Source organism: Vombatus ursinus, unplaced genomic scaffold (assembly GCF_900497805.2).
Source record: "Vombatus ursinus unplaced genomic scaffold, bare-nosed wombat genome assembly UNPS02011353.1, whole genome shotgun sequence".
In the NCBI taxonomy this organism is placed as follows: domain Eukaryota; kingdom Metazoa; phylum Chordata; class Mammalia; order Diprotodontia; family Vombatidae; genus Vombatus; species Vombatus ursinus.
Window position 1 is genome coordinate 3,975,941 of NW_020951131.1, and position 27,454 is coordinate 4,003,394.

General features: G+C 46.6%; 1 protein-coding gene across 1 annotated transcript in view; it reads right to left on the reverse strand.

Moving 5' to 3' along the window:
- FAS (Fas cell surface death receptor) overlaps positions 1 to 27,454 on the reverse strand; it is a 74,637-nt gene extending 47,183 nt beyond the window's left edge. The window contains 2 exon segments of the mRNA XM_027855944.1: positions 19,256 to 19,470; positions 27,448 to 27,454. Of these exon segments, the coding sequence (XP_027711745.1) occupies positions 19,256 to 19,470; positions 27,448 to 27,454 (222 nt within the window).

The following is a 27,454-nucleotide window of genomic DNA, read 5'->3' on the forward strand; positions in this document are numbered from 1 at the left end:
TGTCCAGGAAACCTGATGAGAAAGCCACAGTCAGAAAGGAATGGGGCATTTCTGAGGGACAGTTAGTTGTGTAGAGTTCGTGGCAGGGAGTCGTGAGATGAGGCCTTGGGGGTAGTGGGCCAGCACTTATAAAACACCTACTATGTACTCTTGTGTTCAACTCTGAAGATAACAACGAAAAGTAAGACAATTCCTGTCCTCATGAAGCTCACAGTTGAACGGGACTGACAGCATGCAGACAATTGGACGTATAATGTAAATGGAAGGAAATCTCAGAGGAAAGAAGTGGGGATGTGGAAGGTCTCCTGAAGAAAGTGGGCCTTCAGGGGGCAGCTAGGTGGTACAGAGGACAGAGCACTGACCCTGAAGTCAGGACGACCTGAACTCAAGTCCGGCCTCAGGTCAAACACTTGACACTTACTAGCTGTGTGACCCTGGGCAAATCACTTAACCCCAATTGCCTAAAAAATAAATAAATAATTAATAAAAAAAAGAAAGTGGGCCTTCAGCAGTCTTGAAGGAAACGGGGCTGAGGCCAAAGAACATCTCAGGTGTCTGGCACAGTTAGTGCAAACACACAGAGTGAGGAGATGGTGGGTCCTCGATGAGGAACAGCCAGTGTAGCTAGACTGTAGAATACCTGGAGGGAAGTAGGTATAAGAAGACTGGGAAGGTTGGGGGTGGGGGGTTATGAAGGGCTGGAAGTGACAAAGAGAGGCGTCTATAGAGGAGGACCCTGAAGGCCAGGCTCTTTGCTCCATTGCAGGTGGGGAGGTCCTCATCTTTCTCACATGGGACCTGGGGTGATGCTGGGGGAGAGGAGGTTACAAGATAAACTGACTGCTGAGTCTAGTACATCCTGGGGCTCCTTCGTGGGGAACAGTGGGTCCAGAAGGAGCAGGGCAGCTCCCTTGTCCCACCCTCCCTACAAGGAAGAAGCCAGCCCTTCCACTTTGCTAAAGCACTTCTGAAATAAGGATCACAAGACTGGAGACTAAGTGTCCTGGGTGGGGCAACGTGGAATTTCAGTTTCCCGTAAGCTTTTAGTCACTATTTCCGGGTGTTTTAAGATAAATGAAAAGCACAGTGAAAACAATGGCCCTATGGCTGGTTCTGTTCTCCAGAAGGTTGTACCCAAATTCAGCTTCTGATACAGAAAGGAAGCCTTGAAACCGAAAGGCCTTTATTTTGAGTTTATGTGGCAGTCAGAGGCAGAATTGGGAAGGGAGCAAAGTGGTCTTCCTTGGCTCCCCCCTCTCCCTTGTGCCTTCTCCTCCCTTCATATCCCATCCATGCTCCGGGGCTGGACACTTTATGAATTCGGGCTGAGTGGACTCAGGGGACCTCAGGCAAGTCACTGCCCCCCAAAATCCCCCCACCCTAGGCACTCGGGTTCTCTGATCTTTTGGCAGAGATTCATAGGCTGGGGACCAGAAAGTTGTATTAAAAAATACTCAATAACTACAGTATTTCAACATAATTGATTTCCTTTCTATAATAATTCCTGGTTGTTTTACTTTATGCATTTAAAAAAAGTTTTTTTCCACCTCTAAATCTTGAGGACCAAAACTCGCTGTGTCTTCTTCCTTTCAGAAATTCTTTGGCCACTAGAGGGCAACGTAGCCTACTGCAAAGAAGCAAGAGAAATGAATTTCTTGTCTTCTAAGTGTGGGAACACCAGCAGAAGCAGAAAGAAAGCCAGTCCCCGTCCTTATGGCTCTCCTATTCCAGTGGGAGCAGATAGAACAAAAAAGAAAAGTTAACCTGAGCTTCCTCCTGCTGCCTGGGCAATCGTCAAGAGGTGGGAAATGGATTTTCTGTATGCCCATTTGCGTAGGCAAAGAGGGAGTGTCCGTGGTAAAGAGGCCCCAAATCCGCGGAAGCTCTCCCTGCTCAGCCTGGAGGAGTGACTTCTATGTCCACCTCCCTCTCTCCCTCCCTGGCGGGGCAGGCACTGGAGACTGAGAGTTCTTGAAAGACAGACAAGGCGAGGGAAGCAACAAGGCAGCACAGTGGATCCTTTCCCCAGTCCTCATTAATCTCAAAAACAAACAAACACAAAAGAGGAATTGTGGACCAGATGCAGTCTAATTACAGCCGACTTCACAGGACAAAAAAAGTGAGACTAGATTGTTCTTCAAAGTGATCACTCCGTAACCCCCCCTGGCCCCCCCCCCCCCCAAGGCTCCACACTGTGTCAGAGGCACGGGGGTTGTCCTCTCTCTAAGAGGCCCAAAATGGCATCACTATGTTGGGGTCAAGGCACAGTGTGTCCGAACTGTGGCTGATCAGACCAATAGGAATTCGGAAGGCTCCACTACAGGTCAGGCACGAATAGTCCATATGAACATTTGGAGTGGAGATGGCTCTAAATTTGTGCTTCTCATGTTTCTTTTACTACTGCAATTCTGCTTCACTTACAGAGCACAATGCCTTCTTTAACACGGGCACGCCATGCTGGGCAGTCCTGTGCCAGCATCTCCCATGGCTCACGATATATTCCAAACCTTTTCAGAGATACCTCAAGAGTGTCCTTGTATTGCTTCTTCCGACCACCATGTGAGCTTTTGCTCTGTGTGAGTTCTCTATAAAATAGTTTTTTAGACAAATATACATTTGGCATTTGAACAACATGGCCAGCCCATCAGAGCTGCTTTCTCTGCAGTAGAGTTTGAATGCTTGGCAGTTCAACTTGAGAAAAGATCTTGGTTTCTGGCACCTTATTTTGCCAGGCGATCTTCAGAATCTTCCTAAGACGATTCAAATGAAAGCAATTTGGTTTCCTGGCATGGCGCTGGTAGACCGTCCAGGTTTCACAGGCATACAATAATGAGGTCAGCAGAGCGGTTCTGTAGACCTTCAGTTTGGTAGGCAGGCTAAGACCTCTTCTCTCCCACACTTTCCTTCAGATCCTCCCAAACACTGAGCTAGTTCTGGCAATGCATGTGTCAACCTCATCAGCTGTGTGTACATCTCTGGAAAGTATCTGCTCTGACTACTCTCCTCTCTAGCTTCTTTTCAGTTCCAACTAAAATCCCTCCCCCACCCTTTTTTTCACTGGAAGCCTCCCCAACTCCCCTTAAGTCCAGTACCCTCCCTCTGTTAATTATTTCCTATTTATCCTGTTATATTTGCTTGCACGTGGAAAGTCACCAAGTCAGGAGAGCAAATGGGAAGATGACAATGCTGACGGGAGTGAGAAGGGATTCTGGAGCCATGTAATCCATTTGCCCTGGGCTCTGGTGAGTGCTCCCGTCCTACCGGCTGAGACTCTGTTGTCTGTCATCTGATGCCTTGGGCCTAGACACATGAAGCCAGACCTATCTCAGCCTGCACTTATCAGACTGGCTCCAGAGCATAGTAAGATCCTATGATGTCCAGCTTCTGGATGGAGCCTGGTTCATAGGAACTCAGGTATAATTACATTTTAAGATCATTCCGACCACTCTCAGGAGTATTTTGGGGCTGTGTATTAGACCTCTAGCTTAGAGCACTAGAATTCGAATGACCTGTGCAGAGCCACCCAAACTATGTCAGACACAGAAGCCTTAATGCATTATTCATCCATCCATCCATCCATCCATCCATCCATCCATCCATCCATCCATTCATCATAGAATGTCAGAGCTGGAAGAGCACAGAATGCTAGAACATAAGACATGGAACATAGATTGTTAGCACATAGGCTGTTGTAATATAGAATGTCAGTGGTGGAAGGGGCCTGAGATCATAGGATGATAAATCATAGGACATTGAATGTTAGATCTGAAAGGAACTCTTGAAAATCAAATGCTAGAACATAAAATGTTAAAGGTAGAAAGAACCTTATAGCTCAACAGTTCAAATCTCCAGTTTTACAAAAGAGGAAACTGAGACTCAGGTAAAGGAAGTCGTTTGTCTAAGCTAGCAAGTCAAAGTGTCAGAATTTGAACTCAACAGAACCAGGAGAACATTGTACACAGTAACAGCAACACTGTGTGATGATCAACTTTGATAGACTTAGCTCTTTTCAGCAATACAATGATCTAAGACAATTCCAAAAGACTAATGGTGGAAAATGCTATCCACATCCAGAGAAAGAACTATGGAGTCAGAATACAGATCAAAGCATACTATTTTCTCTCTCTTTTTTCTTTCTCATGGTTTTCCCCTTTTGTTCTGATTCTGCTTTCACATGAGTAATGTGGAAATATGTTTAATATAATTGTACATGTATAGTCTATATCAGATTGCTTGCTCTCTAGAAAAACTTTGGAACTCAAAATCTTATAAAAGTGAAGGTTGAAAACAACAACAAAAAAAGAATTAATTGAAAAAAGAATTTGCACTCAAGTCCTATGCCTGCAAATCCAATGTTCTCTCCACAACACCATTTGGTTTTCTCTTGAAAGAAAGTACTATTTCCTAAGTTTAATTAAAGCAAGTCCAGGGTTCATTTGCTCTCATCTCACTCTATTATAGTAAGAGCTATTTATTACAATGGGAAATACTATCCAGACAAAAGTCTGCAATATCTTTGGATCTATTTCAATGTCTGGAAATCCTAACTGGGGCTGTGCAAATTAGATTGGATTTAAAGCTCTCAGTCTACTCAATTCTACACTATTAATCTGGACAATTAAAAAAAAGTTGGTGAAATCAGTTGTTGGATGTCCTGCCAATGAAGTAATCTACCTGTTCAATTTTAGGATGAGCTGTGCTCATACAGGCTGTCCCCAAGGTCTCTTGGAACTAAGACTTTGGGGTATCCTGTATATTGGGGAGTCAACTTGGCTTGTTGGGTAGAGTGGTGGTCTTCAAGTCAGGAAGACAGGTCAAAATCCTGCCTCTAATATTTGTTCCTGATGAGATCATGAGTAAGACTCAACCTCTCTAGTGTCAATTTCCTCGTCCATAAAATGGGGATAATAAATACTAACACTTGCCTGACAGAGCTCTCGCAAGGACCAAATGAGGCAATGTGTGTAAAATACTTCACAAACCTTAAAGCTCTGTGTGGATGATAGCTATAATTAACAATAATAATAATAATAATAATAGACAGAGGTAAGGTAAGAGAAAAGAGACAGGAATATGTCTAGACAGGCAGCTAATAGCCAACTCAATTCAGATTCATTTAATAAACACTTATTAATGATCTGCCTTGGGCAAGGTATCAGAGAGAAAAGGACAGAGAGACAGAGGCCCTGCCCTCCCTGAGCTTCTACTTGAAGAATAAATAGATAAACATGCAGAGTATATACAAAGTACATCTACAAAATATCTACAGTGATACAAAGTATCTACAGTGATACAAAGTCATTTCAGGGGGCAGGGAGAATGCTGACCCCTAGGGGATCAGGAAGGGGCTTGCCCTCCAAGGGGCAGCATCTGAGGGGCACTCACTGAAGGAAGGAGTGAGGGGCTCTTAGACCTGGAGATGAGGATGGAAGGAACTCTCTTCCTCCTTAGCAAGTGTGGCTTCCCAGCCGGGCCTGCACTGTCATGGGCTGTGATTTCCATGGGCAGCCCCTGTAATTCCCAATGTACTAACTGGGGGATTGGGGGGGGGGAGTTTCCATGGAGCTCCATGGTCTGAATCACCCTGCCTTCCCAGTCCTGTTTTCCCTTAGCAGAACTAAGCTTGCCTTTTGCCTACGTCAATAAATTCTTCTCATCAGGAAAAAAGAAGAAAAAGAAGGCCATTTTTTATAACACTGAGCACATTTCCGTGAGGGAGCTGGAGGGGGCTGGCAAGGAGCCTGCTGCCTCTTGCAGCCAATCAGGGGAATGTGCCCATAAATGTCGATATCTTCATTCCCCTCTCTCTGGCTTTTCTGCTGCTTTCCCTGTGTCATGGAGACATGTGTGGGCCATGCCCATGGGGCTGCCTCCTTGGGGCCAGAGGCCTTTGCATGTTCCCTTTTTGGCCATGATTTCTCTTCTGAAGCTCTTGCTTTCATCCCAACATGAGCTGCGGTCTAGAAGCTGAAGCATTTTCAGCCAGTGAAAGATAATAAATGACTCAATCACCATGAAGCCTTTTAGGGCATAAAAAGACAATTTGCCTCCATGGGGCAGTGGGAGGGCACTGAACTTGAAGTCAGAAGACCCAGGCATCCCCTCTGACCCTTGCTAGCTATGTGACCAAAGGTCATTGAGCCTCAGTTTCCTAATCTGTGAAATGGGGCTTGTAGCACTTAATGGCATCTTAGAGTTAGAGGTACCTCAGAAGGCATGAAGCCCAGTGGCTATGGGAACAATATTATCTCCTTGAAACATCCCCAGCAACTGGTCATCCTCTCTCTGCTGAGCCCTTGGCACACTGCCTGGCACAGAGTAGGTGCTTAACAAGTCCCCGGTTGACTGAAAACGGCCAAGGAGGAGAAACCTCCATCTCTCAGTGTCCTCAGCCACTTTGGGAGAGCTCTGGTTGTTAGGAGGTTTTTTCCGGACATCCAGACTAGCTCTGCCTCTCTGACCTTCCTCCCATTGTCCAATTCTGCCCTCTGGGCCCAGGCAGAAACAATCTTAAACCTTCTTCCCCACTGACAATTCAAAAGCTTGAACACCAGTCAAGTCCCTTCAACCAACATCTTCTCAGAGCTCAATGTCCAATGAATCTTTGGCCAAGTAAGGATTAGGAGACTGTCGTAATGGCCTCTCGTATGCAATGACCATTTATTAAGCAACTAGTGTATGCCAGGTGTGTACCAGGTGCAGGGAATCCAAAAGCAGACAAAACAGTCCCTTCCCTCAAGGAGTTTCTAGTCTAGCAAACACGTCTCTAAGCACATTTTTTAAGTATCTAGAAAATACCAAGGATTTGATATCCAAGGTAGTTTGGGGCAAGCACTAGGAGCTGTGGGCAACTGGAAAGGCTTACAATTCACTGCAGGGACAAAATGTATGCACAGTAACTTGAAGAGAGAGTGAGCATGAACATCTAGGGGGAGCGATCAATTAATCAAGAAAATTTATTAAGCACCTACTATGTGTCAGGCACTAGTGTTAAGGTCTGGGGATACAAAAAGAGGCAAAAGACAGTCCTTGCCTACAAGGAACTCACAGTCTAATGGGGGAAACAACATGCAAAGAACTATATACAAAGCCAGCCACATACAGGATAAGTAGGGGAAAAGTAACAGAGGGAGGGCACTGGGGTTAAGAGGGTGAGGGGAAGGTAGCCCGTGGGAGGTGGGATTTTAGTTGGGATTTAAAGGAAGCCAGAGGGGCAGATAGGTGGCGCAGTGGATAGAGCACTGGCCCTGGATTCAGGAGGACCTGAGATGAAATCCGGCCTCAGACACATAACACTTACTAGCTGTGTGACCCTGGGCAAGTCACTTAACCCCATTGCCTAGCCATAAAAAAAATAAAAAAAAATAAAAGAAGCCAGAGAGGTCAGTAGTCAGAGCAAAGGAGGGATAATATTTCAGAATGGGGCATAGCTGGAGAATATGCTTGGAGCTGAGGGATGGAGCGTCTTGTGGGAGGAAGACCCATGTAGCTGCTGTTACCGCATGGAGGAGTATGCAGTGGGGAGGTAAGGTGTAAGAAGACTGGAAATGTAGGACAGGGCAGGTTAGAAAGGACTTTGAATGCCAAGCCGAGGATTTTGAATTTGCTCCTGGAGGTAGAAGGGAGCCACTGGAGTTGAGTAGAGAGGGTGATGTGATCAGACCTGCATTTTAGTGGCTGAATGGAAGATGGACTGGAGTGAGGAGAGACTTGAGGCAGGCAGATGCCCCAGCAGCTATTGCAGTAGACCAGGTGTGAGGTGGGGGGGCAGGGTCAGAGGAGAGAAGGGGGCATATTGGAGTGATGATGTCAAGGTGAAATCAGGGAAGGCTGCATGGAGGAAGTGCACTTGGTCTGGTGTCAAAGAAGCTGAGAGGTTGGGCTGAGGTGGGAGGCTACTGAAGGCGTGAGGATGGCCACCGGGATTGTCTGAAAGTGAGACATGGAGGATTTTCTGCAGGAATGTCAAGTAGGTCAGTTTTGTGGGAAGGTAGAGTTTGGGAAGAGGGTTATTGTGATTTAATGCTAGAAGGGAAAGGAAGAAGTGGACTGTGGCAGGCCTTAAGGCCAGGTTGAGGGATGGAGGAGGTGAGAACTGGACCCAGCATCTTGTCAAGAAGAACACGATTCAGGTCCTGCCTCTGACATATGGTCTGTGCGATTCAGAGCCAATCACTTAACCTCTCTGTGTGCCCCAGGCAATGTGCTAAGACTACACCATGTATAGTAGGTTATGAGGAGGGCTTTGAAATCACAGATGCAGACCAAGAAAAGGGGGGGGGGTTGTATTTTATCCCATAGGAAATGGGGAGCCATTGAAGGCTTCTGAGCAGCGGAATGACCCTTTCTCATGCGTGCCTTCAGAAGAATGCTGTGGCAATGGTGTGGGAGATGGGCTGCAGAGCGGAGGGCCTGCCCTAGAAGAGGGAGGCCACTTAATGACAGTAAGACAGGTGAGAAGTGCTGAGGCCCGAACCTCACAGTGGTGGCTGTGTCCATGGAGGGAAGGGGAACGAGTGAGAGTTGAGGGGACAGAATGGACTTTCCGGATGTGGTGGGGCAGGGAGGGGGGAAGGAGAGGGAAGAGAGGAAGAGGAGAATGAGGCGGTGACCCTGGGTGATGGGAGAAGGCTGACGATACCTCTGACAGAACCAGAGACACAGGAAGGACAGTCCAGATTGGGAGGAATGCGGCGGTGAGGTGAGAGACCTATGGACTCCCAGCCCGCGGGAGCAGTCCCAGCACCTGAGCCCTCAGCCAGGGCATCTCCATGCCCTCAGAATCGGGTCAGATGAGTGACAGAGCACCAGAGGCCCAAAGGTTTCTGGGTATCTGAGTGACAGCCCAGGAGCTGCCCCTCCCCCGGCCTCCCAGTATATCACCATAGCTTTCTTAGCGGTTTCTCTGATTTTCCTAAATTGCAGGTCTGACCAATGCCTTCACCCCATCCCAATCACACTCTCTCACTCCTCAAACTCCCCTGGCTCCCTATCAGCTTCTGGCAGGAGACATCAAGGTGGTGCAGTGGACAGAGCCTCAGGTCAGAAAGACTTCAACTCACCTGGAGACAGATGCTCACTAGTGCTGTCACCCTGGGCAAGTTACTTAACCTCTGCATGCCTCAGTTTCCTCAATTGTAAAATGGGGAATAGTAATAGCCCTTACCTTCCAGGACTGTGGGGATCAGATAATCTTATCTAATCTAATCTTAGTAGTTATAAGGTCCTTAGTATAATGCCAAGTGCCTGTTTCTTTTCTTTCAGGATCAAGTATAAAATCCTCACATTGGCTTTTAAAGTCCTTCAGAGATCAGAGCTGATGTCTTCCCCTCTTTCCAGTAGAAGGTGGTTCTTTCGTCTTTCTTCCCTTCCTGTGCCTTTGCCCAGGCAATCCCTCATACCCAGAGGCTATTTTCTCCTCACCTCCACCTCCTCAAATCCCTCTTTTCCTTCAAGATACAGCTCCAGCCTCCCCCCTCCCCACAAGAAATGTTCAGTTTAACTACTTCCTTCCTACTTTGTACATCTCTGGTTTGTACATACTTGTTTGCATGTCATCTCCCCCATTAGACTGTGAGTCAGTCAATGAGCATTTATTAGGCACCTACTATGTGCCAGGCACTGTACTAAGCACTGGGGATACAAAGAGAGGAAAAAGCCAGCCCCTGCCCTCAAGGAACTCACAGTCTAATGAGGGAACATGCAAACATTTATGGACAAACAAGCTACAGACAAAACAAATTAGAAACAATCGACTAAGGGAAGCCATTGGAATGAAGAAGCATCCAGAACATCCTCCTGCAGAAGGCGAGATTTTGTTAACTGACTGACCAACTGATCTGCATTGATAGAGGAATGTTCCTCACCCTGATGTTCCTGGCCCTGTGAGATTTCGTCCAGCAGTGAGGAGATCAGCAATCTGCCTGTGACTGGTCATGGAGTTTCCCAGGCCCCAAGAGAGGATGTGACTTGCTTAGGGTCACACATCAGTTGTAGGTCCAGCTCAGTACCTGGGTCTGGGCCAACCTTTGGCAGGCACTAGTGCCATGTTCCAGATCCTTTCCTTAAACAGACCAACCAACCCTCTTTCATTGTGAATTTAAGCACAGGTACAAACATTTCAAAGCAGAAGAAAGTGACTTGTAAGAGAGCCTGAGAATTTCTGTTATACATAGCTGGTTTTTTAAGAAATGTGTGCTAAAGTGAACCAAACAGGAATGAAAGGGCCTCTTCTGAGAGTAATTGCCACTTCACAAACTACATAGAGCTTTTGAAAGTTTGCAAAGTACATTCCTTATTTTACTTCATCTATCATTAGATCCATTTTACAGAAGGAATAGAAACTCAAAGTTAAGTGACTTGCTTCATCTCTCTCTTTTCCTTCTCTCTGTCTGTCTCTCTCCCCTCTTTCCCTTTCGCTGTCTCTCTCCCTCTTTTCCTCTTACACACACACACACACACACACACACACACACACACAGAGGCATTCTCTATGTCTCTGTCTTTCTGTGTGTCTCTCTCTTACACACACATTTTCTATGTCTCTCTGTCTCTGTCTCTCTGTCTCTGTGTGTGTCTCTCTCTTACACACACACACACACACACACACACACACACTCACTGTTATCAGAGGCAGGATAGGAACCCAGGTATCTTAGCTCTCAGGCCCTGCCCCCTCTCTGCTAGATGCTGCCTCCCTCAGTGACAAATCCCCTTCCCCACTTCAGGCACTGGATGGGGTTTGCTTGCCTTTTTACCTTCCCTGGCCTGCCTGCCATGGCAGACGTGCCTAACTCTTCAGTGGAGGTAGAGATAGTTATGTTCCGTGCTTGGGCTTGATCCCAGCTCTTTCCTCCCACGCTAGCCAGTTTCCTATGCTCTCATAGCGAGGGCTCATTTGGTTTCTGAACCCAGGCTTTTTGTCCATAGATGCCTGGACAGTAAACCAGGCCCTAACCTGAGGAGGGGATAATAGACAGGGCCTGGGAGCCTCCTCTTCTGTCTCCCCACAATCCAGGGGAGCCAACCCAAGGACAGCGATTGCAATTTCCTCTTTCTTTCATGGGCACTTAGAGGCATTGTCTGTAGCTATTGCCTTGTTGGAGGTGGAAGCCAGCCAACATCTGCTCTACACAGATCCGAAAATATCGTCCAAAATAACTACTGGTTTTTCTTCAGTTCAAAAATGCCTGATTTTCAATGTGCATATCTCCTCTCGCCTTCTCCAAGGTCATCCATTTTCTCTTGCCAAGAGAAATCAGACAGGGGTGACTCAATGTATCAGTGGGCCCAACAACAGAAAAAGGCTAGACTTATTGGCCAAGTATCATAGATATAAATGAAAAATCTTATACCTGGGCTCAAAAAAATTAGCTTCCCACGGACACGATGCAGGAGACATGGCTGGACCTACATTTGACTGACAAAGATCTGAAGGTTTAAGTGGACTGCGAGTCAACAGAGCGCTATGGCTGCTAAAAAAAAAAAAAGACTATCGTAAGAATAGATGCATTTAGAGGGCTAGTGCCAGGACTGGGGAGCCCCCCACCCCCCCGCAGGACAGAATGCCAAGCAGTGGGATTCAGGCTTGATGTCAAGAGAGGATTCACGAGCATGAGAGCTGCCCTGCACTGTAAGGGGCTGCCTTGAAAGGTCATGATCTGCCCTTCAGTTGAGGCCTGAATCACCACTTGCTGCGTATGTTACAAAAGAACCCTTACCCCTTACTTGGATATCGAAGGGACTCAAGGTCTTCCCAGAGCCCTTCCTACTCAAAAATTCTATGATACAGTGATTCCAGCTTAGTTTCTATTGTATTTATTGGCTACTGAGGAAGCTAGGTGGCTAGGGATAGACATGGGCCTTGAGTCAGGAAGCCCTGACTTAATAGCTATGTGACCTTGAACCAGCCACTTAACCTCTGTCCTTATCTGTAAAATGGAGTTAATAGTAGCACCTACCTCCCAGGATTTTTGTGAGGATAAACTGAGATAATATTTATAAAATGCTTTGCAAACCTTAAGGTATTACATGAGTATTATGATTTCCTAGCACAACGTTTAATAAATGAGTGTTGATACTGTTGCTGTTATTACTGTTGGTGTTTTTTGGTGTGACCACCCCCCTCCTCCACCACATACCTTTTTGCTGAGGGTACAGCTCAAAGTGGAGCAACTCCCCTAGCCTTCCCAGGTGGAGGGGTGTCATGCACTGAATTATCTGAACTGAGACCTGAGTTGAGGATTCCGAGAGCACCTGAAGATTTCTCCTTTTTAGCGAAACCAGCATCCTTTCCTCTTACACTCCTCAGCCTCTCTGCATAACCAGCCCAAACTAGACCAACCGGTAAATCCAGCAAACTCATTGGGAGGCCCTCAGCTTTGTCTCCTCTGCTGCCATGTAGATGGATTTGTTGTAGAGTCATTTTCAGCTGTGCCCCACTCTTCCTGACCCCATTTGTGGTTTTCTTGGCAAAGATGCTGGAGTGGTTTGCATTTCCTTTTCCAGCTCATTTGACAGATGAGGGTATTGAGACAAACATGGTGAAGTGACTTGCCCGGGGTCACACAGCTAGTAAGTATCTGAGGCTGGATTTGAAGTGAAGTCCTCTTGACTTCAGGCCCAGTGCTCTGTCCACTGCACCACTTAGCTGCCCAAATATATATATATATATATATGTGTGTGTGTGTATATATATATATATATATATGTATATATATATATATATATATGTATGTATATGTACGCAGATATCCTTTGCCTGCCTCCTGCTGCCCAAATCCTTCCCTCAGCCAACATCCCCTTGAGTTGTGAGGATTCCACCCTGAAGGTCATGGACTATTTGATTTTTTGGAGATTGTAGTGATTCATGAGTCACTGACTAGAGCATCACCAGAAGAATTCTTCAAATTTTCAATGGATCTGCAAACTGTTTAACGTGGAGACTCCCTCCTCCAGTTCATAGAGCAGCCCTTACCTGACTTCTGCCTGAAATCTTTGTTCATCTTCTCCCATAGAGCCCCCAAGAATGCCTGCCCAGTGCCCGGGGAAGGGCATTCTCCAGGCATTTTGTACTTCATGAGGAATGGTAAAACGTGCATTCTGTTCATCCTCATGTCCCTGATGCCACTTACAGCTCTTGGCTTATCAATGAGAGCGGGCTACTTGTACTCTCCATGAGTCTCTCCATTGACCTTTGAGACAACTGCCATCTTGATTCGTTGGAGACTGTGTTGTTCCAAGATCTGTGAGCACAAAGCATCAGCAGGAGAACATCTGTGCTGAAAAAGATTCGTGTTTCTGTTGAAGGGTACTGTAGGAGTCATTGGAAACATTGACCAACCTCCCAGATACAATTCTGTGGTCATCTTATGTAGCTCTTGGCCCAGCTCATTACTCTTCTTTACGGTCCACCCAAGATATATGTGTTGAAAGACCAGCTCCATGGGCTAGCCACGCAGCTACACATTGTACAGTGACTCCTATGTCAATGGCCACTTCCTGTCACAAAGAACTTGCGGTATATGTATATTATATATATACACATAATGGGGGGAGAATTGTCTCTTTTTTGTTTCTGCCTTGCCCATCCCACCCAGCAGAATGTCTAAATCTGTAGTTCCCCATCAGGCCATTGCTTTCATTCATACAAAGGAACATTAGCTCTGCTCCTTCCCAGCTGTATCTATTTAGGCAAGCCCTTTCCCCTCTCTTGGCCTCAGTGGCCCCTTCTGTAAAATGAGATGGCTAGCCAAGGTGATCTTGAACACCCCTTCCAGTTTAAAATGTTAGACTTTTAAGAAAATGCCTCCAATGAAATGAGCAGTTTGCTTAAGAGAGGCAACATGGTTGGTGCTATGAGGCTGCTACATTTCCAGGCTGGAAATTTCTCTGGTCCCCAGCTTCTTTCTCTGCCAAAAGAAGGGGCTGGACTCAGAGTCAAAGAATCTGTTTGGTTCTCCCTCCTAAGGCTCTGAGTGGCAAAAGCCTCCCCTTTGTGGTCTGACACTCAGACTTTCATTGTCTCTTTTTAAGGTAGGATTTTACTGATGCCATCCACTCATACATTACAATCACTTCTGAATATGCATCACCTCCTGTCCAGTAAAACCTTTCTCTGTAGGAAAGAAAAAAAATGAGTTAAACAAAACCAACCAACCCAGGAATGTCATCTGTGTGAGTGCTGTTCAGCGTCTTGGTCTGTTGTGCCCCAAGTGCCTGCTGTCCCGACTCTCTTCTTCCACCCCCCCCCCAAGAGAGTCAGGTCTCAGAAGGAGGGAGCCCTATCCAGGGTGGGGCTAACTGGCCAAGAACCTGCCCCTACTGGCTCGGTTAAACTGTGACTGAAGTAGAGGTCAGGGAGTACCCAGGGTCAGGCAGTGCCAAGAGCCAGGGCCGTGGAATGCCCAAGGCCAGGGTGCCAGGGCCACGCAATGCTTAGGATCAGGGAGTGCCCAGGGCCAGGCAGTGCCCAAGACCAAGAGTGCCAGGACCAGGGGTTGCCAGGGCTAGGCAGTACCCAGGAGAAATTGTACAGGAGAATGAGACCATGTCACTTAGTAACTACTTGCTGTGCTCCAATAGTCTCTGAGCTGTTCCTGTGGAAATCGACCTCAGACCTTAGCTGTGAACCAGGTCTGGGATCCTCATGGAGCCGTTGAGATCTGCCAGGTCAAGCCCCTCATTTTAGGGATGAGAATTCTGAAGCCCAGAGAGGGAGGGAGGTTGCCCAAGGTCACCCAGCTAGCTCATAGCCGACCCGGCCGCTGGCACCAGGTTCAGGGCTCTTCCCACTATGCTGTCCGGCCTCCTCTGGGGTGATTGCATGTGCCCTTCCAGACCAACACTTTCTACATCAGTGAAACCATGAGGCACCAGAGGGACAGTGACCGTTCTCGAAGCTCCACAAGGCTAATTGGAAGAAACAGGAAGGATATTTCCCTTGGCGTTCCTTAATACCCAGCTGAGTCCATGAGAAGTAGCCAGAATAACTGGAGACTTGCATAAACTGAAATATGAACTTGGTCTGGGGTCCACTTTAGTGACTATCTCAATATTTTAACTTTATGTCCTCAATACCTAGTACAGACTGGCGCATAGTAGGTGCTTCATAAATGCTTATTGATTGAATGATGGATCCATTTTGTCCTGATTCAGGAACTGGAGGAGCTCGAATGCCTCTGGGCCTTGGCGACATCTGTGGATTGGCTCCCTCTGTTCTCACAGAACTCTTTTTTGTTTCAAGGGTCAGTTACCAGGCACGTGTCTGGCTTCAGAGTATTAGCCCAGGTCCTTCAGCTTTTGTGTTCATTGCTCAGCTCTGGTCCTTCTTTCCTGACTAAAATACCTACCAGTGTTAGTGGGGCTGTTGGAAGTAATTCATTTTGCTGCCAGCAGCCTGGGCTCTGACTGATGTCTATCCTCAATTCAAGGTTCACAAAACACTTTACAAACATTATCCCATTTTACAGATGAGAGAGCAGAGGTGACATTATCTGCCCATGGTCATACAACAATGAGTCCTAACAGTGGGGATTATCCTGACTCTGGGTCCTTCTGTCTTCTCATGCCTCTCAGACCCAGGCCGGCAGCTAGCACACTTCTGGGGAAAGATCATAGGTTACACACTGAGAGCCAGTTGAGACCTTCCTTGGGACCCTCTAGGTCACCCCCCTCATTCACAGAAGAGGAAACAAAAAACCAAGACTGAGTCATAAGATCATTGGTTTAACAGAATTAAAGCTTGAAGGAACATCTTGTCCAAACCCCTTACTTTATAGATGAGGAAACTGAGGCTCAGAGCATTGGACAAAGGCACACAATTACGAAACAGAAAACCAGGTTCAGACCTGGGTCTTCTGAATTCACTCCCTAGTTTCTTCCCATATTTCATGTTACCTCCATAAAGGGATTAATCGAAGCACCAGAAAATGGTGGAAGTCATTTGCCTGGAGAGCAGCCCCCTGCGGTGCTCAACCCAAGCCCTAATCCCGAGGTATGTGGTGTTTGACAAACTCCCATGAAGACTGGACTGCTGTCCTCAGTCATCCGCTCCAGGGTCTCACCACCCCCGTGATCTGTCATTTCCTCTTTTGCAGAACTTAAATCCTTCATGAGCTCAGTCTAAACTGTTTGTTTTTGTTCTGATGAGAATGATGGACCTCCCAGAAGAGAGTGTGGGAAGCTGTCTGGTTCATGACTGAGAGACATGGGGTCGACATTCAGTAGGCTCTGAAAACCATCCCAGTGTGGAATCCCTGGATGTATCTAGGGTCCTGCATTGTGTAACCAAATTCTGGATTTGGAGTAGCATGCTCCACCCTCCCACCCACCCCCTAGTCACTGCCTACTGCCTTTAGGGTTAAACTCAGTCCCTCTCTGGGCCCTGCCTCCCGGGCTCTCTCTGGGGCCCTCTCTGAGCTCTGCCTTCTAAGCTCACCGGCTCCCTCTCTGGGTTCTCCCCCCCCTCACCTTGGGTTCACCAATTCTCTCTCCAGGCTCTGCTTCTAAGTTCATTGGTTCCCTCTCTGGACTCTGCCTTCTAGGCTCACTGGTTTCCTCTCTGGGTTCTCCACCCCGCCCCCCTGGGCTCACCCAGTTCCTCTCTGGGCCCTGTCTTTTGGGCTCACCTGGTCCCTCTCTGGGCCCTGCCCCCTGGGCCCACCCAGGTCCTCTCTGGACTCTTTCTTTTGGGCTCACTGGCGCATTTGCTGCTCTCTGTTCTTTCTTTTCCTGGCCCCTCGTCTTTGCAAAGGCTGGTCCCCGTGCAGAGAAGACCCGTTCTCTTGCATTCCCTCCTTGCCTCTGCCCCTTGGAATCAACCCCACACTCTCCAAAGCTCAGCATAAACATTACCTCCCATGCAGGGCCTTTCCCGATCCCTCAGCTACCAGGTGAGGTATTTTCAATATAGTTTCTATTGGTTTTCAATTTGCTTCTCTGTGTACACCTCCTCCCCTTCACCCCATAATATAAGCTACCTGAGGGCAGGGACTGAGTTTATGAAGTGCATTTAGGTCCCAATGTAAACTCTCCAGCAGAGGGAAGCCCTTGTATCACAGTCTGCTCTGGAGCACACCTACCAGAGACCTGTGCTAGGTCTGGAGACAGGCCACAGGTCCCTATGTCCCTGGATTAGAGCCAAGGCAAACCCTTCCCCCACCTCACAACATATACCCCTCACCCTTGAGCTGAGATATGACCCATGGAAGATAATTTTGTTAGCTGTGTGAAGAATGGATCAGAGGAAGAAAAGAATGTCCTCTGTATGTAGTGTAAAGTAGGGATTTAATTACCAATTAATCTGCCGGATTCACTTGAACTATTATTAAATTATTATTAAAAATTGGCCCAGTGACCAAAATGCCCATATCCTTTGACCCAGATATCAGGATGCTAGGCATATATCCCACGGAGGCCAATGACAAAAAGAGGGGCCCAAATACTGCAGAATAGTTAGGACAACACTGTATTTTAATGATCACAAGTGGCCTTCCAAAAGAAATAGGAAAACGCATTTCCCTTCTTTCTTTGCAGATGTGGGAGGACTGTGGTTGCAAACACTGTGTAGAATATCAGACTTGGTTAATATGTTGGTTTATTTTGCAGAATTTTTTTTAACAAGCCTAAGGATGCCCTTACCCTGCAGCCCCTCCTCTGCTTGGTGGATTCTTGCCTAGGACCACCACTTCATGACCATCAGACTGTCCATGATCACTTCTCTCCTGACCCTTCAGACTTGTCTATTTTGACCCTGCCCTGGTAATTCCTTCCTCTCATTTCTCCTGTCTCCTTTCTTGTTTTTTCTTATTCGAATGTAAGCTCCCAGATGGGAGAGACTGTCTCTTTTTTGCTTGTATTTGTAATCCTGGTGCTTGGCACAATGCCTGGCACATAGTAAGCACTTAATAAATGCTTTATCCATCCTATCCAGCCATCCATCCATCTATCTTTCTATCTATCTATCTATCTATCTATTCTTTGATATAAGGATGGCTCTCTCTCTGCACAAGAGGAGAGAGACATATTTGGAAATATGGGAGATATAAAAAAAGAGATATCAATGAACACTTTAAAAATAAAAGAATAAAGTAAGAAAATGGGTTCAGTGAAAGGTTGCCTGTATGGAAATCACAGCTGAAGTTAAAACTCTTCCTATTTCCCTGCATTTAAAAAAAAATGATGGAATGCAAAGCTCAAAGATGGACCAAAAGTCTTTTATTGGAGGGGGCAAAGTGGGGCATTTCAGAAATCTCTTTTAATCCTTTGAGATTTTTTTTCAGGACTGTGTTTCCTTTCCACTCAGAAACCGGAAGCCTTCTTTCTAAGCTTACTATTTGGTATTGAGTAATAACCAGTCTGTAAAAGAGAGTGATCCATCTTAGCTCTTTCCTACTATCTTCAAGGTGACCCAGTTAACTGAGAGTTCCTCCCCATGTCCCAGCTAAATTACTCATGTCCAAAGACTGTCAGAATGTCGGAGAGGAAGGGGATCTCAGACTTTACCTTGCCCAATCCCCTCATTTTCCAAATGGGTGAACAGGTCCAAAGAGGGTAGTGCCCAGCCCAAGGTTCCTCCCTGCACTCTCCCCAATGTACCTCTTCTGCAAGTCTCCAGTGGCTAGCTTTTGCAGGGTTCAGAGGCACCGGCTGCCTGCCTCACCAAACAGGGAGAGCCAATGGGGTTTTCATTGTATGATTAGGTAGTAATGTTTCATAGAATAATAAAAGCTCTCATTGTACACAGTGCTCTGTCATCCTTGTAATTTCTGAGAGTTTAAAAAAAATCACTTTCCAAACTATCAGTGGATCTAGGTAACAGACAGAAACACCATGACATTCACCGACTTGGTTAAGAGTAGAAAGAAATCCCTCGGTCTGAGGGAGCCTGAGACATTTTTAGCTGAGGCTCATTCCAGGGCAGCAGGGAGCAGGCAGCCAGGAAGCTCTCGGCTCCATCAGGAGCTGCCTGTCCTTATAAAGTCAAGGGACTTGGGAGAGATATTTTGACTTTGGGGCTGCAGGGATTGCCTTCACCCCAGCCTCTCCAGGAAGCATGGGGCAGCCTCCAGGCACTGCCCTTCTGTCCCAGAAAAGCCAGACATGGACAAATAAGTCCACAGAATCCAGAACAAGCATTCTTCAGACCTCACTGTCCCTAAGCTGCAGCTCACATCAGCATGAGAAGGGAAGGAAAGGCTTATGGGGTCATAATAACAAATACATTTCCCCATTGACGGCTGTCCCTGGTACCAGCCTGGAGCCCACGTTGGCTGGCTGCTTCTGCTGCACTGTGGCCCTGGCTGGACCCAGGGTGCTGCTCCTGGGATAGAAGGCCGCACGGGATTCCCTGTTGGGTCTGAGAAATTGGCTGCCCAGCCATGTGCTGACGGCACGAAGGATGGGGGTGGGGCTCTCGGCTAGTCACTGGTAGAAGATGGAATGCACCCCACTCCTGCTTGGGCTGAAGGGCTAGGAAATGTGGAGTTCAGGAGAAACCATCCCCCTGGTCTGGGGGAGGGGAGTCAGTTTTGGAGCTGGAAAGGGCCTTAGAGATGGAGTTAACTAATCTTCAAAGAATCATTGAAGGTTAGACAGAAGGGGGGCTGCTGGGTGGTTCAGTGGATACAGCACTGGGCCTGGAGTCAGGAAGACCTGAGTTCAAATTTGGCCTCAGATACTGACTAACCGTGTGACCCTGGGCAAGTCACTTAACCCTGTTTGCCTCAGTTTCCTCATCAGTAAAATAAGCTGGAGAAAACCCCAAATGAAGTCCCAGAGAGTCAAACATGACTAAATAAACAAACAAACAAAAGACAGAAGGGACCAACATGAGAGAGTCCAATAACATGCAAAAAATGATCATGAGATCATAGAGGCAGCTACAGGGTGTGGCAGATAGAGCACTGGCCATAGAGGCAGGAAGGCCTGAGTTTAAATCCTACCGCACTCATTAGCTATTTGACCCTGGGCAACACCCTTCCCCTCTCTGGCCTCTGTTTCCCCATCTGTAAAATGGATGTAATGACTTCTCCTTATACAAGTGGGGAAACTGAGGCTCAGAGAAAGGCATGAGTTAGTATCAAAGAATCTTAAAACTGGGATCTTAGAGATCTCTTTTGTGTAATTAGCTTAAGGCCTCTTCTGAGAATTTCAGTCTTCTCCTGAAATACCCAGGGGCCTCACAGAGGTCCCGACCAGCATGTGGGTTATGGTGAAAAAAAAAATATATGTATATAATGTATACACACATATACATACATACATACATACATATATACATATACATGTAGCTTCCCCTTTAAAGTCCATAGATTCTAGGATTTAGAACTGAAAGCAGCCTTAGAAACCCATGGAATCTATAGTAAGGGAAAAATTAAAAATTAAGTATAAAAATAAAATAAATGTATATCAGGTACGGAAGCAGCAAAGTAACAATGCTCTCAGGTGTTTTATTGACTCTCTGATCCTTTCCATGGGAGCAGTCACTTCAACAGTGCAGAGTGTGGCCCATCTGTGCCTGCCTACCCTGAATGACTCTTCTTTCTGTCCTCTCTTAGCTTGATCCCAGGGACCCTTCCTCACATTCCCCTTATCATCTCCCGGATGTCAGCGGGCACACAGCCTGTCATTCCTCCTGATAGAATGGCAAATATTCCTTTACTAAGGGCAAGGGCTGTTATCATGCTCATTTCACAGAGGATGCTGAGGCAGAGAGAGGTGTAGTTCCTGGGCCAGGGTCACACAGCTAGAGAGTGAGACAAGATTTGAGATCAAGTGTTATGACCAATGTTCTATCCAACAGGCCACCAAACTGCCTCAATAAAAGTTTAATCAGTATTTATTTGGAATGATTAGGATTAGAGCAATAGCTGAAGAGACCTAAAGCTCAGAACCATCTGGGCCACTACTGTTCTGCCAATGCAGAGGTTCCCAGAGGCCCCCCCTCTCTCTGCCCCAGGCCTGGGAGAACAGCTCTGTTTAGGGAGGCCACCAATGCCAAGCACCAGGAATGTGCTGCAGGAAGCCTGCCACCCAAAGAGCTGATCTTATCTCAGACTTCTTATCAATGATTCCCCTAAAATAAGTCAGGAACACTTTCTCAAAATAGCCTCATCTGAGATCATCTGGCAAAAGGAGCAGCCACAATCTTAGCTCACCTTCTGAGTGCCCATCTAAAGCAGATTAGCCCAAGAAGGGAGCTGGGGACCCAAGGGAGAGACCCAGTGAGAAAAGCCTTGGCTTCAGAGTCAAAGATCCTGGGTTCAGATCCTGGCTGTGCCACTGCTATGGGTAAGAGTCACTTCTCTCTGAGAGGTCTCAGTTTCCTCATCTGTAAAACAAGGAACCAGATGAGCAGTGTTAGTGGGGAAAGCCCTGGATCTGAACTGGATTTAAGACCTTTCTCTGACACTTACCTCCTGGATAGATGTGGGCAGTTCTGACCTAGGCTTTCCCCTTTAGCCTTCTCCCTTCTGTAAAATGAGGGGCTAGAGGAGATGATCTCTAGTGCCCCTTCTAATTTTAAATTTTAAGGTACACTTCTAAGTTTGTGACCTTGCTGTATAATCCTGTAGTCATTGAATCCACCTGCAGAATTTCTCAAAGAGATAAACATTTATTAAATACCTACTGTGTGCACTCATCAGAGCTAAGAGGCTGTGTGGTATAGTGGATAGAGAACCAGCCTCAGAGTCAGGAAGACCTGGGATCAAGTACCACATAAAACTGTATGACCCTAGACAAGTCAATTAACCTCTCAGTGTCCCCTAGAAGCTCTCAAAGGCAAGGGCAGAGATGGTGCTCATCTGCCTTGTAGAGAGTTTCCTTCCTTGGAATTTCCTATACTGAAAAAATCTCAGGTCCAGTTCAAAACCAGAAAAGTTTCTGAGCACTGGGGCATTTACAAAGTTTATTCACCAAGAGTCATAGGTTATAGGACTGAATGACATAGAGTCCCTACTCTTATGGAGATCAATCAATAAATATTCATTAAGTACCTACTATGTGTCAGGCACTATGTGCCCAGTCTAGACTCATTCTCATAACTCTAGGTTCACTCTCATAACTTCCACTTGCACTGACAGACTGGTTTCCCACAGGCTGGCTGCTCTCCCAGGTGTGTAGGGGTAGCTCTGAGCTATGGGGGTATGCTGTGGAGTATTTCTAATGGTTGAACTCATGAGCCCCCAACGGTGTGCTTCCCTTCATGATTATCAGTTGACATTCATTAGTAAACCAGACTTAATTAATTTTTAAAGGAATAGTATAATGGTTGAGGTGGCACAGTAGGAACAGTTGGTACAAAATATCCCCTCCACCCCCCCCAAAAAAATTGACACACTTTCCTAAGAGTATACACAGAGTGCAGGGGAATGTGCATTTAGAGCGTATGTGGCAGGGATAACTTACAGATACTACCACCTAAAAGTCCTTTTTTCCCACGGGAGGAATGTTCATGAAGTTCTCTCTAAGCATGGCGTAACTCACACTTCCCTCCTTATAAAGTCTTGTTGCTGTCTATCCTCAATATACCTAGTTATTCCTTGTCCCGATGCGGATGCACCCACCAGATGTTGCTGACCCATGGACACTGCTAGGATGCTGATGAAAAGCCCAAATGCATTCATGTTCCAAAGTTCACAAGGCCATTGTCTAGCCAAAGGAGGAGAGGGAGGAAGAGGCTGAGGTCAAGGCCCTTTCTTCTCCTACAAGAAAGGATTTCTCAGGAGCTTGGCTTTTCCTTCTGCCACTAGATACTTGAGTCATTAGGTTTTGAATTGGCTGGATACTTTATACAAAACCCACAGGGCCTGACCAAGTCTCCTTCACCAATATGAACATACTTGCAGTTGTCCTTGGGGATTTCTAAATTGATCAAGGATTTTTCACCTAATTAAAATGTCTTTTGATTGTTTAACTAGTAGTCTCATCTTGCTAAGCTAATTACTCTTAAGAGGGTTAGGATGAGTAATCGGTTTATTGAATGGACCCCTACTATTATAAACGTATAGAATGCTCTGGAAGGTCCAGTCTATCAAGGTCATTACTATATGCAGCAGATTTAAGAAAGCTTCACCAAGGAGGTGAAATTTGAGAGTCCTGAAAGGATGGCTTGAGACATTCCATGCACAGGGAACAGTTTGACCAAAAGGAAAGACCAAATAGCAGAGGGAGGGGGGCATGTACAGGGGACAGTGTGGGTTATCCAGTTTGTCTGTATCATGAAGTACATGGAAGAGAGAATATGAGAAAAAAACTGGAAGGGTAGAGTGGGGCCAGATTGGATGGAATAAGCAAAAAGGAATGTGGATTTCATTTTGATGCCAAAGCAACCATCACAGTCAAGACTGGACCAGAGACTGAGTGGCTATTGCCTCCAGGGTCTGTGGGGCAGCTGGCCTTTTTTCTACACAGAAAAGGAAGCCCAGAAGCATCTAGGTCCTTAGGAATGGCTTGGTGACTCACCTGGCCTCCTGGGATTCTGCCGCCTTTCTTCTGGGGGATTATTCCAACATTCCACCCAGTTTAGAAGTGAGGGTGGAGAGATACTTTAGGACCATTAGGGTTTCTCCCACCCTTATTCACTGATTAACCCTTTCAGGATTTCTCAGACCCTTAGGGAATCTTTCCACTTGTCCTCAGTTCAAGAGAAAGTCCAGGATGTCTCTAGCCACTTCTTCCTAAAACAGGGGTTTGGCCCCAAACTTGGAGTACTCTCTGGGCCAGGACAACGATCAGGTTTGGCCCAGTGAAGTGAGCTCTGCCAACCAGACAGAGCTCACTGTGGCTCCACTGAAATCTCTAGCTTATTCCCACTAAGGGAGCTGAGTAAGCAAGCAAGCAAGCAAAAAAGCATTTATTAAGCACTTACTGTGTTCCACAGACTGTCCTAAGCACTGAGAAATACTAAAGAAGCCAAAAATCGTGACCATCCCCAAGAAAGAAAGGATGCTAAGGTGACCCACCATGATGAGCTCATATGTGCCTGCGTGCACACGTGCTCACACACACACATACGCGCACACATACACACACACACACACACACACACACACACACACACACACTCCTCTCCTCCCAGGTGGATTTGCCACGGTCACTCCCGGAATGTGTTCCCACCTTAGCCAATCCAGGTTGGCATTTCACAATAACAGCTCTGCACCTCTGAGCAGCTGGCAGATCCCCTCAGATTCTTCCTGCATTCTCCAAATGCCCCAGAAACAACCCCAAACCTCAAATCCTTAAAACCTGTAGTGTAGTGTTTTCCTTGTCAGGCCTCTTCATGAGATCACCGAAAGACTGCTTGAAATTGTTCAAATTGTTTTCCTTAAACGGGATTTGGAGCTATCTCCAAAAGGGTAAGAAAACTACCGAAGGATGCTATGAAGTCAGCACAACTCCTGCTTGGCTTCTCTCCTGCCGAATTCCTGCTCTGAGCTGCCTGACGGCAAATGAAAACCATTGATTGATACGTCCTGGCATGTTCACCCCTGCAAGGATCTGGCCTCCAACTCTTCCATTTGGTTTCCCTTTCAATGGGGTCATGTTTTCAGGGATTGTTGGCGTGGTCGTTGTGAGGATCAGAGGAGATAACGGTGGGTGGCAAAACCCCTTGTAAACCTTGAAGCTCCTCACAAATTCTATTCCTCAAAGCTGGAAAGGAGCGCAGAGACCAGCTTGTCCAACCTCTCATTTTACAGATGAGGAAACTGAGGCCAGCAGCCAGGATTCAAGCCCAGGACCTGTTACTCCCGTTTTCTCACTCTTCTCAATATACCCTTCTGTCTCCTTACTTGTCTCATGGTGAGCTAAGCATCTCCAGCAGGGATGTTTGCTCAAGTCTCTGTTGGCTGGCTCTTGTTAACACTAATAACCACAGAATCAAAGGCTATCAGAACCAGAAGAGACCTTAGGGATCATCTGGACTAAAGCTCAAGTCTCCTAACTCCCAGGCCAGGGCCCCCCGAGACAGAGAGGAATCTACCACCAAGCACTGACTGGCTCAGTCCATCGGTTGGAGACCTCACCCTAGCTTATGGCAACGTCTAACACACATCACCAATTTTCATCTCTGAAGACTAGGGTAGAAACCTTGTCGTTGTTGTTTGACCATGACATCAGATAATGGTCAAATAGCTCTAGGGCTCATAGTTCCCCAGGTTTTAAACTCAAAGTCTCTCTTTTTTGGCCATACAGCTGAGTGAGTGGAGAAAAGGTGGAGAGTCAATTATTTGGGTCAACTGCTTTGCTGTATCCCTGGCCTTTCCATGTGCGAATGTGGTGACTCAAAGCCAGAAGGAGCTTAATCATCTTTCTTTTGGTTAATGCGGCCACCCAAAGTCCGAGGAGACCACACTTTTACACTTTATCAGATGGTAGCCCACTGAGCTGGAAGAGTAGTTTAAAGCCTGCCCCAGACGGTTACCCGCCAGCTGGGAGATCTGAGCCTCAGTTTCATCATCTCTAAAATAGGGGTAACAATAGCCCCCATCTCACAGGGCTGTCACGAGGATCAAATGTGATAAGATCTGTTATTGTTTTGTCAACCTTAACCCCTGTACAAGCACAGGCTATTATCTATCATTGTTCAGTTGTTTCAGTCGTGTCCAACTCTTTGTGGCCCCATTTTTGGGTTTTCTTGGCAGAGATACTGGAGTGGTTCGCCATTTCTTTCTCTGGCTCATTTTACAGATGAGAAAACTGAGGCAAACAGGGTTAAGTGACTTGCTCAGGGTCACACAGCTAGGAAGTGTCTGAGGCCAGATTTGAACTCAGGTCCTCCTGACTCTAGGCCTGCTGTTCTATCCACTGCCCCACCTAACCGCCCAAGCTATTATCATTTTTTCACTTTACTCCTCCTCGCTCTGCTAGTAGGCCCCCGATACTGGCCTCACAACAATGTCTCATGGGGCAGTCAGCGCTCCCCCTCTCCTCCCAAGGTAAGACACCCATCTTACCACTTGCCTCAGGCCTCATTTTGGCTCTGGTATTTTCTGCCCTCAGGGGGCTTCTAGTTGAGCTGGAAAGCCACATAAAAGAACAATGAATACCCTCAAAGTGAACGTAACTCAGTGGTAAAATGGTTGGCTTCTGCTCAGTGCTCCAGGGTGAGCTGTGCTGCTAAGGTTCCAAATCCGGCCTGCACCAGAACTGAGCCATCAGAGCTCCTGCCTTAGCGAGTGCCCGACTGTGTGGATAAATAAGTCTTGGCGTAGGGCCTGAGTGGATGACTGGCCGCTCTGCTGCATACTCCCCAGCACACAAATGCGGTTCATTCAGTTAACTGCTCTCCTTCTCTGGACGGTCTTGGATGGAGCTAACAAACCATAAATCTCTAGCCAGACAATGAAACGATTAATGGGCTGCCTAGCCATTTATTTTCAGCTTGTGAAACACTTACATTCTGCCTGGTTAGTGTCAGGCATTAAAAACAAAAAACTTTCTAAGAAAAACTCTACCTGGATAAATCTTTACAGAGACATGGCATGTTAGAACTGGAAAAAAACTTAGAGCTATCCTGACCAAACCTCCCATAGTGCAGAGAGGGAAACTGAGGCCCAGAGCAGTGAAATGACTTATCTCAAGTCTATACATCTTGCCCTTAGGTTATAATTTGTTTTCATAGATTTAGTGTGGAGAAGGACCATTTAGGTCCAACCACTCCATTTTGTAGATGAGGAAACTGAGGCATAAGTGAAGTGACTTATCCAAGATCAAACAGCAGGTGAGGGGGAGAGTCAGAATTTGAATCTAGGTCTTCTCATTTAAATCCACTATCCTTGGCATCTGTTGTGTATTCGCTCCCATGGTGCAAATCTAGGTCTGAGCCTTCTCCTGTAACAGACCCAAGGAAACCAATCTACTTCTTTGCATGAGAGTGAGTTACTGTTGAGGGGAGAAGTGACTTCAGGGTGAGAAGCATGGGGGAAGCGCTGTTATTTCCCATGCAGAGGCATGGGTGTGGTAGAGAGAGGGCCAGACTTTGAGTCAGAATGATCGATTCTACCGCAGACACATCCTGGCTGGAGTTATCTAATTATCCACACAGGAAAAACCAAAGAATTGAAGAAAGCCTTTCATCTGCTTTTGGTTTGGATGGACAGCTCGTAGGCCTCTCAGACCCTACAAATGGTCAGCGGGAAGGTCCTAGAAGTGAGTCGGAGGAGTAACATGGACTGGATTGTTTTAGTGAATTGTGTGGGGCTTTTCGTAACTCCCTCCAGCAGAGGCCCAGCTTTTCAGCCGCAATATCTTTCAGTGATGCTGTGCGCCTGGGGTAGCGGAATTCCCTCCAAAGGCTCCAGAAGGTTAAAGTTAAAGGTCCCATGAAGGTCAACAGAGGAATAGATGGCAACCGTAAGATATTGTCAAGTAAGAACTGAACAAGAGAAGTGGTGAGGAGGATGGTGCCATCAGAGAGATGCAGGACTGGAAAAGGAAACTGACCGGTCAT